Source organism: Cotesia glomerata, linkage group LG10 (genome assembly GCF_020080835.1).
Source record: "Cotesia glomerata isolate CgM1 linkage group LG10, MPM_Cglom_v2.3, whole genome shotgun sequence".
Lineage (NCBI taxonomy): Eukaryota > Metazoa > Arthropoda > Insecta > Hymenoptera > Braconidae > Cotesia > Cotesia glomerata.
The window spans coordinates 13571470-13587595 of NC_058167.1; the positions used below are offsets into that span (position 1 = coordinate 13571470).

The 16126-nt window shown below is 27.7% G+C and overlaps 3 protein-coding genes across 5 annotated transcripts; 1 reads left to right on the top strand and 2 right to left on the bottom strand.

The window, feature by feature from the left end:
* Positions 1 to 722: 722 nt before the first annotated feature.
* On the top strand, positions 723 to 6860 carry LOC123273458 (protein lin-54 homolog). 3 transcript variants are annotated; one of them, XM_044740864.1, is made up of 7 exons: positions 723 to 900; positions 1251 to 1341; positions 2192 to 2695; positions 3117 to 4483; positions 5190 to 5433; positions 5551 to 5750; positions 6449 to 6860. In XM_044740864.1, the coding sequence occupies exons 3-7, from the start codon at positions 2210 to 2212 to the stop codon at positions 6633 to 6635; spliced, it is 2484 nt and encodes an 827-aa protein (XP_044596799.1). In that variant the 5' UTR covers positions 723 to 900; positions 1251 to 1341; positions 2192 to 2209; the 3' UTR covers positions 6636 to 6860. The 3 variants fall into 3 exon arrangements, with proteins under 3 accessions (XP_044596799.1, XP_044596800.1, XP_044596798.1); XM_044740865.1 differs by lacking the exon at positions 1251 to 1341; XM_044740863.1 differs by lacking the exon at positions 723 to 900 and having other exon boundaries at positions 937 to 1341.
* A 1386-nt stretch (positions 6861 to 8246) lies between these two features.
* LOC123273459 (GATOR complex protein WDR24-like) lies at positions 8247 to 10377 on the bottom strand. The gene is made up of 2 exons (XM_044740866.1): positions 10219 to 10377; positions 8247 to 9900 (listed from the first exon to the last, which is right to left on the bottom strand). Exon 2 carries the CDS (start codon positions 9898 to 9900, stop codon positions 8302 to 8304), a length of 1599 nt encoding a protein of 532 aa, XP_044596801.1. The 5' UTR covers positions 10219 to 10377; the 3' UTR covers positions 8247 to 8301.
* A 640-nt stretch (positions 10378 to 11017) lies between these two features.
* LOC123272632 (organic cation transporter protein-like) lies at positions 11018 to 16125 on the bottom strand. The gene is made up of 6 exons (XM_044739553.1): positions 15756 to 16125; positions 15029 to 15271; positions 14529 to 14787; positions 13756 to 13924; positions 13427 to 13680; positions 11018 to 11621 (listed from the first exon to the last, which is right to left on the bottom strand). Exons 1-6 carry the CDS (start codon positions 15906 to 15908, stop codon positions 11119 to 11121), a joined length of 1581 nt encoding a protein of 526 aa, XP_044595488.1. The 5' UTR covers positions 15909 to 16125; the 3' UTR covers positions 11018 to 11118.
* Position 16126: the final 1 nt, after the last annotated feature.

Below are 16126 nucleotides of genomic sequence, written 5' to 3' on the forward strand. Positions count from 1 at the left end.
TAAAAAATTGCACTTATAGTTTTTGAAGTTTTTAACAAGTGAAAAAAATCATTTTTTATTTTTTTGTAATAATTCTTTAATAAAAAAAATCATAAAACTTTTCAGATGTCAACTAACTTTATTTTCATAAAATTTAGTTGATTTTTTAATTTAAACTATTGTATTATTCATTTTTTTTTATTATTGACTTGCAGATATACATTCAAAAGTCTGGACCATTTTCAATATTGATTTGCAAATTGTCTGTATGTAAAAGTAAAATTAACTCTGAAAAATTTTCATAAATTAATTTAATAAAACTTTGATACTTAAAAGTGTCAAAGACTTTTTCGAAGTTGGTACAGTTCTTTTGAAATTAATTTATAAATACTAATAATATCTTTACAGAAGCCACGTGCTGTGCTTGAAAAACCAAACTTCGCTTGAAGTATCAATCTTACCAATAATAAATGATAATTTTTACTTCTCTCCCTTTTTAAAAACAACTTGAGTCAGTACAAATAGAATTCTTAAAAAAAATATTTACCTGCAATCAGCGTAAAAAAACTAAATTTCATTGAATTAAAAATAAAAACACTAATTAATTATAATACTTACCATAAATACTCATTATTTATCTTAAAATCTTAAAAAAATAGAATTAAAAATTTTTAAGTTCTCAAAACTACTTAAAAATCTGCCACCAGGCGTCAGGACACTCGTAATTTTATTTTCGATTTTAGTAGGCGACGAACTTTATTGTTTTTCCGTTTCCCGCGAGAATACGCGTCACATTTGCAACAAATTAACAAATAATTGACCTTAAAAAGTATTTGGAAAATTAAAAACAACAACCACAAACTCTTCACTGACTTCTGATCTCCACGAATAATCTAAAACAATAAATAAATAAATAACAAGGTAATTATAATATTTAAAAAAAAATAATATTTGAGAAATCTGTTGATTTGATTGGGCACAGAGATGGCGGTAAGAGGCTGACGTGTTTTTAGCCGCGATGCAAAGCAAATAAGTGGTAAAATTTTACAAAGTGCGCGAAAAAAAATTTAACAGAACCCAGATAAATCGAGTAATTAATTAAATACCGCCATTAATTAACCTTTACTGATAATTAATGATCAATATTGAACCTTGTTTCAAGCTTAGTGCTAATGATAGACATTTAATCGGGACAATTGGTGATATTTTATAAAACGACCTTTGCTAGTGTTTATACATTAGATATAATACATTATTTAACCCACCAACAGCAGCAGCGGTTTACATTCCAGTGCATTCTGGGATAGCAATGGTGGGCGCGTGATTTTGAACAAATTCCGTGATAACAATATAACTAACCAGGTATGTTCTACTCATTAAATTATTAATATTATTTAAATAATTCAACAAACACAAGTTAGTGCTCTTAAACAGTGAGTGAAAATTAATACAGCTGTTTAATTTTCGTTATTAGGTAAAACGCTAGGCACGCCCCCATCTTGCATAATGAACACAAAATATCAACTTTTAAAATACTGAGGTTATGTTTACTATTTGTGTTATTTTTTTACAATTTATTTACTCTAAATTAACTTAATTAACTCTTAGGTGTAATTGTCAATAATTACGCGCTGTAGTTGTTTTTTTTTGGAGATAATTTGAGAAAGTTTTTTGGAGTTGGAGTTTTTAAATGTCTAAAAAATGCAAATTATAAATATTTCTTAAATGGAAAATGGCGCGTTCGAGCAATAAATGGCGCTAATGTCTCTAACCATTGGAGTGTTCCTTCGAATTTATCAATATTTATAACATTTTTAAGGTTTTTACTGGTGATTATTTTTAAAATATCCGATTATTTCGCCCAATTTAATAATTTTTTAGGATATTTTGTAAAAATTTTGATTAATTTTAAAGGAAGGTATTTTGAATTTGAATTTTTGAATTTTTAAATTTAGGCCCAATGAATGACTTTATCGTTTATGATGTAGGCCCCGTCTAAGACATTACAATTAATTCAAGAATCATGTGTTACTTTTTGTTACGACATTTCTTCCGGAAAATTTAAATATCTGAGTTGAATTATTATTTTTTTGTTTAATTACAAATTTTAAATAATTAATAATAATAATAATAATAATAATAATAATAATAATAATAATAATGATAATAATGATAGTTATATAAATAATAAACAAGTAATTTTTAATTCCAGGATTGGCACATTTGTGCAATGGCGAGTATAAAATCAGAAGCTGCTTTGGAATCGTCTGGGGAGGACGCTCTGAATATGGAGCACAGTTCTGAGCAGTACACCACCGAGTATGACCAATTCGCCAGCATCGAAGCCGAGTTGGAGTCGATGAACGCCGAGGAGGTGACGACCACTGAAGAGGAGATTGTTACGGTAGAAGAGCACGTGGAGACCGAAGAAATCAATGAAGACGTAGAAATGGCTGAAGTCTCTGAAGAGCACGAGGAGACTGAAGAAGCTGAGATTGAGACTGAGATTGAAGCTGAGCACGAACCTGAGCACGAGCTTGAGCATGAACCAGAGCCAGAAGTAGAACCAGAACCAGAGCCAGAGCCAGAGGTGGAACCAGAATTAGAACCTGAACCTGAGCTAGAACCTGAGGTTACTTTTAAGCCTGTTTCTAAGGTTACACAAAATACGTATCAAAATAAATCAGCTGCTCGAGCTTCTATGTCTAATATTCAGGTATTTAAATATTTTTTTGATTTATTTACTTAATTTATTATTTATTTTTTTGTAAATACTACAGATAAAATAAATAATTAGTTTTTTTTTTCATACTAAAGATAAAATAATTAATTTTTTTTTTAAATACTAAAGATAAAATAAATAATTAATTTTTTTTAAATACTACAGATAAAATAATTAATTTTTTTTAAATAATAGAAATAAAATAAATAATTATTTTTTTTTTTTAATACTAGAGATAAAATAAATGATTAATTTTTTTTTTAATACTAGAGATGAAATAATTAATTTTTTTTAAATACTACAGATAAAGAAAATAAGGATTTTTTTTTTTTAATACTAGAAATAAAATAAATAATTATTTTTTTTTCAAATACTAGAGATAAAATAAATAATAATTTTTTTTCTAATAATTTAGCCAAAAGCAACATCAACACCATCAACACAGAGCCAGTCAATAATGCTAGTATCCCCAGGAGGCCAAGGACCAAGTCAATTTCTCAAAATATCCCACTCAACACCAACGTCAAGCTCCCAATTACAAACAATAGGACACTCTCTAATAACCGCCAAGTCTGCTGAGGGAAATATAGTACACCTTAGATCAGCTCACCCCGGAAAGCCCCATGTCGCTACCTGTCAGTCTGGAAACATAACTCTGACTAACGTCCCGCCAATCTCAAAGATGACCGCGACGTCAATGAAACGACCAGCGCAGTCTCAGAACAAGAATGTGTTTGCCAAGATGATAATTTCTGGAAGTAAAGGCCACGAAGTCACCGAGGGTTCTCCAGCAGGTCCTACTTACAAAGTCGTAACTTCCGGAGTGAGTCAAGGAATTTCCAGCTCTACCAAGACGATAACTCTAGCGCAAGCCCAGCAGATGGGTCTCATGCCACCTGGGAAAGTCCAACACATTCTACCGTCTCCTCAGCAGAAGGGAATCGTCAATAAAGTCATTCAGACTTCGTCGCAGCCGCCAAAGTTGACTCTCATCCCCACAAGTTCCATGAAAACTCCGGCTAAAATTCTTCCCGCTCCGACTACGCAAGCCAGGTCCTCACAGTTTGTTAATTCCAAGCCCGGAACGCCGCAGAACTCGCAGAAGGTGATAATCAGACAAAGCGCGCTTAAACCCGGGTCAGTTGTCAGCAGCGGGCAGATAATAAGAATTCCAGCTAATCAAAATATTGTCACGTCGAACCAACTTCACCAGATTCAAGTTCCTGGACGGCAAGTTCAGTATGTGAGATTAGTTAGCACGGCTCCGGCGACGACGACTAATGTTGTGACTGTTGGTAAGCCCAAGGTTGGAGGGACAGTTCAGTCGGTTGGAATCACCCAAAAAATTGGCGGTCAGCAACAGATTATCAAAGTTTTACCGCTCAACACTTCTGGGAATCACCAGCTTAGGACAGTTGCTCCCAAGTCGACGATCACCACCAGCGGTGGAACTCAGAGATTGCTGATACCTGCTTCAGGAAATTCAACGAAGAATGCACTGGCCATTCCAGCCTCTGCTTTGAGCCAACTCACTTCAGGACAAGCTGTTCTGTCGACGGGCTCTAACATGGGAAATATTGTCGTCTTGCCGGCTCAGTACATTCAGCAGCAGAATGCGGATGATAAAAATAAATCTACTGTTATTAGCTCGCAGTCCTCTTCGGGAGGTAATGTTCAGTCGATAACTATCAGCGATGTTCCGAAAAATAAATCTAATTTGGAGCCCAATGGTATCAGACCACGGAAGCCCTGTAATTGTACCAAGTCGCAGTGTCTTAAATTGTAAGTGTAATTTTTTATTTAATCCGTTTTTATGCAGCTAATGCAACGATATAATTGCCGAGCGACTACTCTTTAAATGGCTGTAACTAAAAAGCTATTTGAGATATCAATTTAAAATTTGAGTATGTTAATTTTAAAGGTGTAATCTATCAAAATATGAAAAAAAAATCGATTTTTTGAAAATTTTACACTTGTGGCCCTTAATTATTCTAAACAGTGCCGCTAATTAATGCTGAAATTTTAGTAGTGAATTATTAATTATTATATATTTATCTTTCGATAAAAAAATTTCATTATTTTCTGTTGATATGTATATCATGCAACAACTACCATAAAGTAAAAGACCCAATTATTGACACTGGTTATAGACACTTGGATTTTTTGAGAATATTTCATTTTTTTTAATTAAAATAAAATTGCAAGTGTCAATAACTGGGTCTTTTACTTTAGTAAGTCTGAAAGTCTAAAAATTTTTTATAAAAAATATTAATTAACTTACTCAACAGAAAAAATATTTATTCCATTTTCAAGTAATTAGAACGTCAATTGTTTAAAAGGCTAGTTTAGTATTGACGGTTGTCTTTTATTAATTATTCTAAAATAAAAGACTATCAGGCTTTGTACTAATTACTGCGAGTGAATTAATATTCTTTCGATTAGTTAATATTTATGGTTCATTTATTAGCATCGATATGTTTGCTTTAAGGTACTGCGATTGCTTTGCAAATGGTGAGTTTTGTCACATGTGTAACTGTAACAACTGCTCGAACAATCTCGGGAATGAAGAAGAGAGACAACGTGCTATTAAGTCGTGTCTCGAACGCAATCCAAGTGCTTTTCGTCCCAAGATTGGAAAAGCTCGTGAAACTGGAGATGATATACGAAGACACAACAAGGGATGCAATTGCAAACGCAGTGGGTGTCTTAAAAATTACTGCGAATGTTATGAGGTAATATTTTTTTTTTTTTTTTTTTTTTTTACAATCTTACTGATTTATAAGCTTATATTTGACATTTTATTATTTTCATAATTTCATAATTTTATTCATTATGTTTTCTCTTTACAGGCGAAAATTCCTTGCTCAGGTAATTGTAAATGTGTAGGCTGCAGAAATATTGAAGATCCAACTGTTGAGAAGAAAACTTTGAAAGATTTAGCAGAAGCTGTTGAAGTTAGGGCAGCTCAGTTGACACTAAACAAAACAAAGATTCAACAACTTTCGGAAATGGCTTTCAGAGTTCCTGCTGCTTCTAATTCTGGTGCTAGGTATGTTTTACTTATTTTTATTATACTTTATATTTTATGACACTGAAATTAAGATACTTGACAATTTTTTTTTTTTTTCTTTAAATAAAGTAGGTCAAGAAAATTATTAAAAAAAAAATTGCATTGATAATTTTTTAGAGCTTTTAAAGATGGAATTAAAAAAAAATTTTTCTTACTATAATTTATTTACTTTAATAATTCTAAAAATTATTAAAGTAAAAGACCCAGTTATTGACACTGGCCTAGTCGTTTGACATTTGCAATTTTATTCTAATTAAAAAAATAAAATGTTTTAAAAAAACCAATTATCTTGAAATTTATAATTCAAAAATTATATTTATTAATTTATCAGAGTTAATTTGTTTTTTTTTTTGATTAAAATAATTGCAAGTGTCAATAACTAGGTCCGAAAATTATTTTAAAGAAAATTGCATTGATAATTTTTTAGAGCTTTTAAAGATGAAATTTTTAAAATAAATTTTTCTTGTTATAATTTATTTGTTTTAAAAATTCTAAAAATTATTACATGTCTCTTACTTCAATATAATTATATTTAAAATTTTTTTTATTACTTAAAAATAGATAATTAATAATAATTCTAAAAATTATTACATGTCTCTTAATTTCAATTTAATTATATTAAAATTTTTTTTATTACTTAAAAATGGATAATTAATAATTAAAAAAAATTTTTGCAGACAACCATTTAATTTCTTGACTGACAAAGTCGTAGAGATAACATGCCAATGTTTGATGGCGCAAGCCGACGAAGCTGAACGCAGTATGTTCGACGAGGATACATCCGAGAGGATGATAATCGAAGAATTCGGTAGATGCCTGAAAGAAATAATTGACTCGGCCCACAAAGCCGAAACAGCGACTTAGCAAATGACCCCTGAATCTCCATCTATGGGGTAAACGTTTTGAGGATTCTGATTACGTCAGACACCATGTGTACAATTTATAAATATTAAGCGTTTAATTAAAAGTAAAACAAAAATAATTATGTGTTGAACTAACGGGTTAACCAAAGACGGTTTGACGATATTTTTGCATTTCTTATTTTACAAGTGATAGAACACAACATTGTTATTGAATTATATTAATTTTTCAAAAGGATTAATTCTAAATAACTTTAATATTTATAATTATAATTATTATTATTAAATTGTCTAAAAGGTTATTTTTATAAAGTGCTATCGTATATTTAACTAAAATTAGTTTCAATATTTTTTTACACTAAATAAATTTCATCACAAATTAACCGCTCGTAAAATAATAATAATTTTATTATTAATTAAGGAGATATATAGATAATTATATAAATGTTGGTAAATGACGTAATTAAATGAATTAATAACGATATTGTAATATAGGTGAAAATATAAATACATTTAATACAGATATTAATAAAAAATTAGTTGAATTAATTATTGAATATCACAAAAGATATATTACGTTAATTATTAAAGATTGCAATGAATTTTTTTTTTTTGCATAATATCTATAGTAGTATAACGATATAACAGTAATAATATAAATTGTTATTGCTATAACTAATATAATATTTAAATTTTTAATTATAATTTAGTATAAATGTATTCTTTTAATACAATTACCATCAATGAAATTCATTCATACAATTACTTATTGTAGCTATGAAATTATTTTAAAAGTAATTCATATTTTAAATAAAAATTTAAGGATTAAAAATTAGCGGCTTTTATTTCTATCGTAAATCTCAGTGTAAATAAATTAGGTGATCGGTAAATAAAGTATATTAAAAATATGTATAACTCATACATGTAATTTTAAATAAATATTATTCATTTCATATAAATTTATTTTATTTATTTTATTCAAAGTAAGTCTTACTATTTTATCGTCCATTTTTTAAATAATTAATTTATAAAATTAGTGAATCATTAAAAAAAAATTATTAAAAGTTTATTAATGCTTACCCTAAAAAATAAAATTCATTTTGTACAAAATTTATTAAAAACCAATTTTATTTATTTAATTTAAAGTAAGTCTTACTATTTTACTTTGTCAATTTATTAAAGAATTAATTTACAAAATTAATGGATCATTAAAAAAAAATTATTAAAAGTATAATAATGTTTACCCAAAAAAAAAAAAATTAACTTAGGACAAAATTTATTAAAAACCAATTTTATTTATTTAATTTAAAGTAAGTCTTATTATTCTATCTTGCCAATTTTTTTTACGAATCAATTACAAAATTAATCAATGAAAATTAATACTTAGAAATTTTTACAATTTTTTTTATTGAAGAAAATTATTACAAAAAATTAAAAAAAAAATTGACATGTAGAAAATTTGAAAAACTGTAAGTCCAATTAAAAAAAAAATATTTTTTAGATCTAATTTAATGAATAGGCAAAATCAAAAAATCAAAAATGCCGGCTTACTTTATTGTTATAATTAATGAATCATTAAAAAAAAAAAAAAAAAATGATGAAAAGTAAAATAATGCTTACCAAAAAAATAAAATTCACTTTGTACAAATTTTATTAAAAACCAGTTTACATTAAAATTTAACAACTTTCTTGCTCTCCTTCTGAACTTGGTTCTTTTTACTTTTATCCAACCCATCAATCGTCTCCACAAAATCAACATCAGCAATAGTACTAAGCGTGATCCTAGCTCCTTGTTTCTGTTCTATCAAAGTAGGACAATCCTTCTTAAGATGCGTAACGTCTCCACAACTACTGCAAGCACCTCCTTTAGGATAAAGCCCATTAGGATTATCCGGACACTGCTTAGCAATGTGACCTTGTTCCCGACAAATGAAGCAAGTTGCGAACCTAAACTCCTCCTTTTTATTAACTTTGCATTCAAAATGCGTGTGCTCAGTAGACCCGCACTTGAAGCAGATCCCAGTAGCAGCTTCCTCCCGTCCCAATTCAGGACAATCCGACAAATTGTGACCCGCCTTCCGACAATGAAAGCAAACATTCTTCCTAATCCTCGCCAAAGCTTTCTCGGCTTTACGTCTCTCCAGTTTCATCGCCCTATCAATCTCAGGCTTAGGGATTCCGTTCATCACCAGCTTCTTCCTCAGTTCCTTTAGTCTCTCCGCGTCGTCTTTCCTCACCGGGAATCCGTCGTGCAAGACTATCTCCACTTCCATTCCGTTAATTATCACCTTCTGCGCTGCAGGTTCTGGTTTTCTTCGCTTGTGCTCCAAATTGTCGCGGATTTTCGCTGGTCGCTGCTTAATTACCTTCTGGTTAAATCTTTTATCGTTGTAATTGTTGGGATAATTATTATTCTCAGGCTTAGAATTATTATTATTATTATTATTATTCTTAGGCTTAAATTTAGATTTAGCATCACTAGATCCGAATTTAATGTTACTATTCCAATCATTTCCTTCGACATTAAAAGTAATTGGTGTATTAACTTCATCTTGTTGATTAGAATTATCTTTTTGCATTTTATTTTTCCTATTACGTTTTTGTCTTTTACTAAGTTTAACATTATTTATTTTTTTTTCTTCTTTATTTTCATCAACAATTGAATTTTCTTCAGAATTTGCAGCAAATTTATTTTTTTTCTTTTTAGAAACATTTTCTTCTTTATTATTAGTAAGATTATTTTTTTTCTTCTTAGGAACATTTTCTTCTCCATTATTAACAATTTTATTTTTTTTCTTCTTAGGAACATTTTCTACATTTTCTTCTCCATTATTAGCAATTTTATTTTTTTTCTTTTTCTTAGGAACATTCTCTGTTTCACCAGCAGCCTTTTCAACTTCCTCAGGTTTCCTTTTTCGAGATTTATCACCATTAGAATCATTAAGAGACACTGAATTATCAAGACTTATTTTTTTCAAGGTACTTTTTTTAGGAGAACTTTTTTCAACTTTACCAGGATTATTTTTTTTGACACTTTTTGAAGGTTTGTCGGTATCAAGCGTCGCCCATTCAGTCTTATTCACCACTGTGTCCCAGTAATAAGGATCATCCTTTTCTTTCAACAGTTCCTTAGCATTTTTTGGCTTCTCTGAACTTTCTTTGGCTTGAACAGTATCCAGCTGCTGTTTCATCACGTGCCATGGAGTTGCTTCGCAAGGTAGCCGTTCATTTGACGCTTTGGAACCTTTCGCTCGTGTAAATCTTGTCATCTGTGAATAATATTATTTATTATAATCATCATCATATTGATAAAAAATTTTTTGGATTTTTACTGAAAAAATTATCACAAAAAATTAAAATAAAAATTCTACATGTAAAAATTTAAAAAACTGAGTATAATTTTTTTATTTGTAATTTAATAAATTAATTAAAAAAAAGGTCAATAGTCTGCTGATTTCAGTATAATAAATTTTTTAGATTATTTTTTTTTTAAATAAAAAAAAATAAATTGTTAGTTTTTCAATAATTAATATTGATTTTAAAAAAAAGTTGGTAGTTATTTTAATAAATAAATTTGGAGTACTTACATTTGTTTATTAATTTTTTTAATAAGTAGATTATTCGATAAATATTAATAATTAAGTATTTATCACCGACCACATGGATGAGAAATAACCTCACTTTTCACTAAGATCCTAAACTTGGAATAATTTCTGACTTATTTAGAAATTCTTCTGCGCATGCGTGGAATAACCACGTGTTACAATACAAAAAAGAAAAAAAATTTGAAAATTTGTCAAAGTAGCAAAAATATTAACTAGCGCAAAAATCTGAAGTAATTTTATTTATATAGTAAAGATAGTGAAGAAAACTGACACTAAAATTTTTTTTTATAATTTTATAGCAATGAAATAATCATGAAAAAAATTTAATTAAAAAATTCATCTGTGGAAATTAAAAAAAAAATAATTTTTGGAAATTTTTCAAAGCAAGTTTGTTGCCATCTAAAGATTTTAGATTTTTTTTTATTAAAAAAATTTGAAAAAAAAAAATTCATCTGTCAAAAACTTGAAAAACTGTAAGTGCAATTTTTAAAAAATATTTTTTCGTTCTAATTTAATAAATAAAAAACCAAAAATTAAAAATTTCGGCTAACTTTGGTATTATTAAAAAATTAACAATAAATTAACTTCAGTATCATTCTATAATACTGAAATTGAAGTTCACCCGACGATTTAAAAAATTTTTTATTATTGACAGATAATTGTATGAATAAATCCACATGTAGAAATTAATAAAAAGTAATAAATGCAATTTTTTAAATAACTTTTATTTATTAAATTTCACAAAACTTCATAAATTAAAAATTAATAACAGAGAATATCTTTATTCTTTCCCAACAATAAAAAGTTATTAAAAAAAATTCACAATTAATAAATTATTATAATAAAATTCAGTCTAATTTCAATCACAGCTAGATCATTAAATTATATTGCTACTTTTTCTTCTAGATTAGTTTCCGAGTCCGTATCCTCAGATTCCGGAATCATGATAGAAAGAATACCAGTAGCAAACGCTAAAATTCCGCAAAGAGTAGTCGGCGCCCACCAGGCGACTTTTCCAAGCAAATAAACAACATAAGGCGCCGCTAGTGAACCTATTTGCGCCATGAGCGAGCTGGTTCCTACTGCAGAGTTCCTTACTTCTGTAGGAAACAAGTCCGAGGTAATTAGTATAATGATACTAGAAACCGCGTTCAAAGCGAACCTTCCAGCCAATGTTATTCCTACTATTAGACCTTTATGATCGTGTGGAACGGCTACTATGCTTATTAAGCAGACGCAGGTTATCAGGTACAGAATTACAGTAGACTTGCGTCTACCGATAAATATCAAAATTATTGATGCTACGAAGTATGTCGGCATCTCCGTGATACCCATCATCAGCACGTACAGGTAACGGTTAGACTTGTAATTGTCTATGTTTAGCACTGAAATATTAATACCACTATTTTAAGTTAAAAAGAAGAAATAATTATACTTGTTTAAGGGGTTATACGCAGTTGCAAAGCTAAAAAAACAACATTTTTTTATGAATTTTTTCTAGACACAGTTTTTAATTATCAATTACAAGTGCACTGATAGAAGGATTTGTTTATAGTTAAAAAGATTTGTTAATATTTAACAAATCATTTATTAGAAGCCATTTGTTAGGCCTTAACAAATATTTCTTAGTATTTAAAAAAATTTATTAATATTTAATAAATGAATATCAGATTTATTAAATACAAACAAATCATTTTAAATACTAAGAAATATTTGTTTAATATTAAAAAATGGTCTCTAATAAATGATTTGTTACATATTAAAAAATATTATTTAATACAAATAAATCCTTCTATCAATGTGATGGTTATTTAAATAGAGCCTACTTTCAAGAATACAATAGCGCGTCAATCATGTAAAAATATAAATGTGGTGTAAAAATATAAATTGTAAATACAAACCATTTCGGTGGTTTGGATTATCTGAAATCAAAAAATATGGTGAATTCTTTTACAGGATAGATTAATGCAGGTATTGGACGAAGGAATAAGAAAAATTTTGATTTTTGACAAAATGGCGTCTATTTGTAAAAAATTTTTCGTTTTTGTTCACTGATAGAAGGATTTGTTTATAGTTAAAAATATTTGTTAATATTTAACAAATCATTTATTAGAGACCACTTTTTAGTCCTTAACAAATATTTCTTCGTATTTAAAAAGATTTATTAATATTTAATAAATGAATATCTGATTTATTAAATACAAACAAATCATTTTAAATACTAAGAAATATTTGTTTGATACTAAAAAATGGTCTCTAATAAATGATTTGTTAACTATTAACAAATATTTTTTTAATACAAATAAATCCTTCTATCAGTGTTGAAAAACAATTTTCCAAATTGTTAAAAAAAAATAGTAATAATTTTTTTGAATCTTATTCCTTCGTCCAATACCTGCATTAATCTATCCTGTAAAAGAATTCACCATATTTTTTGATTTCAGATAATCCAAACCACCGAAATGGAGATCACCGCCAAGCGCCTTTTTTTAGAGGTCGTTCAGAACATCTTCTACAGGAGCGGTGCACATTTATATTTTTACATGATTGACGCGCTATTGTATTCTTGAAAGTAGGCTCTATTTAAATAACCATCACTTGTAATTGATAATTAAAAACTGTGTCTAGAAAAAATTCATAAAAAAATGTTTTTTTTAGCTTTGCAACTGCGTATAACCCCTTAAAAGAAGATGTTACTTAAGTTAGCTGACAACTGTTGATTTTAAAAATTTTTATAACAAATCAATTACACTAAAAAAAAAATAAACTATAAAAAATTTCCGCTAATAATTTCTTCTCAATTTTCACGCGCAAAGTTTTTTAATTAAATTTTTTGACAGTAATTTAATTGCTACACTGATAGAAGGATTTATTTGTATTAAATAATATTTTTTAATATGTAACAAATCATTTATTAGAGACCATTTTTTAATATTAAATAAATATTTCTTAGTATTTAAAATGATTTTTTTGTATTTAATAAATCTGATATTCATTTATTAAATATTAATAAATCTTTTTAAATACTAAGAAATATTTGTTAAGGCCTAACAAATGGCTTCTAATAAATGATTTGTTAAATATTAACAAATCTTTTTAACTATAAACAAATCCTTCTATCAGTGTATAAAATTCTAAAAAATTTTTAATATCAGTTAACTTTAGTTTCTTTAAAAGAAGAAATAATTACCGAGGATGAAACTTGTCATGGAAGAAATAAACCACGAAAAATTCATAGAGAGCAGCCTTTTCCTCAATTTCGAGTTTGAAAATAAAATATTGAGATTTTTGAGGCTATTTTTGGAATAAGTATCACCAATTTTTTTTTCTTCCTTCTGGAGATCAATTTGCGATACTTTTAATTTCGTATATTTTTCTACCATTATTTTAGCTTCTTCGAAACGATTTTGCGTTAGAAGCCATTTTGGAGACTCGGGAATGAAGCTAAAAAAATATTTTTAATTAAACCAGAACTATAATCAGTAATTAATGAAATATTTAATTTTATTATTTTATTACAATGCATAAAACACCATAATAATTGCGCTGATAGATATCGCAAGCTGTAGATGGCGCCAGTGAGGTAAATAGTAAGCGATACCGGCGACAAATATCGTTCCGATAGAATATCCGACGTTGAAAGCCACTCCAAGCCAGCGTTTGTACTTTGAAGTTGATATTTCTGTCACTAAGAAGACAATATGAGTATGAAAAATTATAATTATTAATATGTACACATAATTTATGATACTCAAATCAGCAAAAATCTTTCAATCTTTTAGATTTTTCTAACAAATAATTATGACATTTAAGTTAGCAGTCACTTGACAATTTTTTAATTTTATTTAACACAAAAATTTCTTCTAAAAAATTATTTTTAAAAAGTTGAATTTCTAATTTTTTTTTAATTTCTTCATGTCAATTTTTTTGCCATAATTTATTTGTTATAAAATTATTAAATATATGTTAAATTAATTTTAATGAAAAAATTTTAATGAAGAAATTTCACATCTATAAATTTAAAAGAATTACAAGTGAAAATTTAATAATTTTATTTAATAATTTTATATAAAATAAATTAACATGTAGAAATTTAAAAAAATTAAAAATGGAATTTTTTAAAAATAAATTTTTTGAACAAATTTTTTTGTTAAGTAGAATGAAAAAATTGTGAAGTGACAGCTAACTTTAATATCATGTGTAAATGTTGTAAAATATTAAAAAAAATTTTTTTCAGATTAATAATTTAACTGTAATTGTATGTATATATTATTAATGTTAATTATACTTACAAATAGTCAATGAAGAAAATTGAATAGCTGTCAAACTCATACCGATGATGAATCTGAGCGATAAAAATGCCCAAAACCAAGGGACAATTGCACAAAGAGGCCCAGCAATTATTTGCATTAATACTCCGATAATAATTGACCTTTTGCGACCATAAGTGTCGGCAAGTATTCCGAATATTCCTGAGCTCACGAGCTTTCCTAGTACAAACACGAGGTAGGAGTTTGCTCGATACATTTCTTTTTCACAGACCAAGTCCCACTGTAAGAATAATTTGTGGTGATTAACATTATAATAAGATTAATTGAGCGGAAGGCTGGTTCAGTAGCCGTATGCAAGCAGATAAAAAATTGAATAATTAATGTCTTCTTTAGAATTACTTTTTTTGTGAAGCCGTTAACCTCATAATTTATTTTTCAAGATCAATGTTAATTAATCATTCAATTTTTTTTCTTCTACATGAGTAATTTTATTAATAAGAACAATTAAGAGAGGTAATTACTTCTTCAACAATTGTAAGCCATTTACTATCACCAAAAGTAAACTTCGAACAAGTTATTACTTCCAGCTTAGATTGCAAAGGCTTTGTTTGTTCCAAAGCATCTTCGAAGCTCAAATCAGCTAGATAAGTGTAATTATAATTATATTTGTTACAAGATCCACTTGCTGTGGAGATATTTTTAATTTCACTTGCACTCCAGTTGGCACTTCGAAGTTCCGGGATTGAACATGCGTACTCTGGAATCTAAAGTATAAATTTTGCAATTAAAAATTTTGATTAATTAAAATGGAACTGAAATTATCAATGAAACTAAAATTAGCCGACAGCGAAAAATTTATAATTTTTTTTTTATTAATTGAATTAGCAATAAAAAAATATTTTTAAACAATTGCACGTATAGTTTTTCAATTTTTTTACATGTGGAATTTTTTCTTTTTTTTTGTAATAATTTTATTAATAAAAAAAATTCTGAAAATTGTCAGCTATCTGCTAATTTTATTTTCATAAATTAGTAGACATTTTACCATCTTAGGAATTTATTTAATAAATAAATTAGATCTAAAAAATTGCACTTAAATTTTTTTACAATTTCTTCACGTGAAATTTTTTAAATAATGTTTTTATTGCTACAATTTATATGTTAAAAAAATTATCAAATATCTCTTAATTTCAGGAATGTTAATAATAACAAAAAAATAATAATAATAACAAAAATAAGACTTGTTACCTCAGCAGTAAATATATAAGACACAGTGTGCAAAGCACTGAAGAATGTCGAGAGCACAGTGAAGAAAAACACAGTCCAAACTAATTTTGAACCTCGTCCTAACTTCTCAAGCGCTACCGAAATATCTACATTTTTATTTGCTTCACTGTCCATTATTTAATAAAATTTGTTTATATATTGATAAGACGATAAAAATAAAATGAATAATGCGTAACTTATCAGTGATAACTGAAACCCGGGGAACTAAGAACTAAAATAAACCTAACTGGAGTTCGGCCATTTGAGAACTGACCAAACTTTGGGAAATATGCAATAATATATACTCTTATTTATAAACCTAATTCAGAAAAGTTTCATTCAATTAAAAGCAA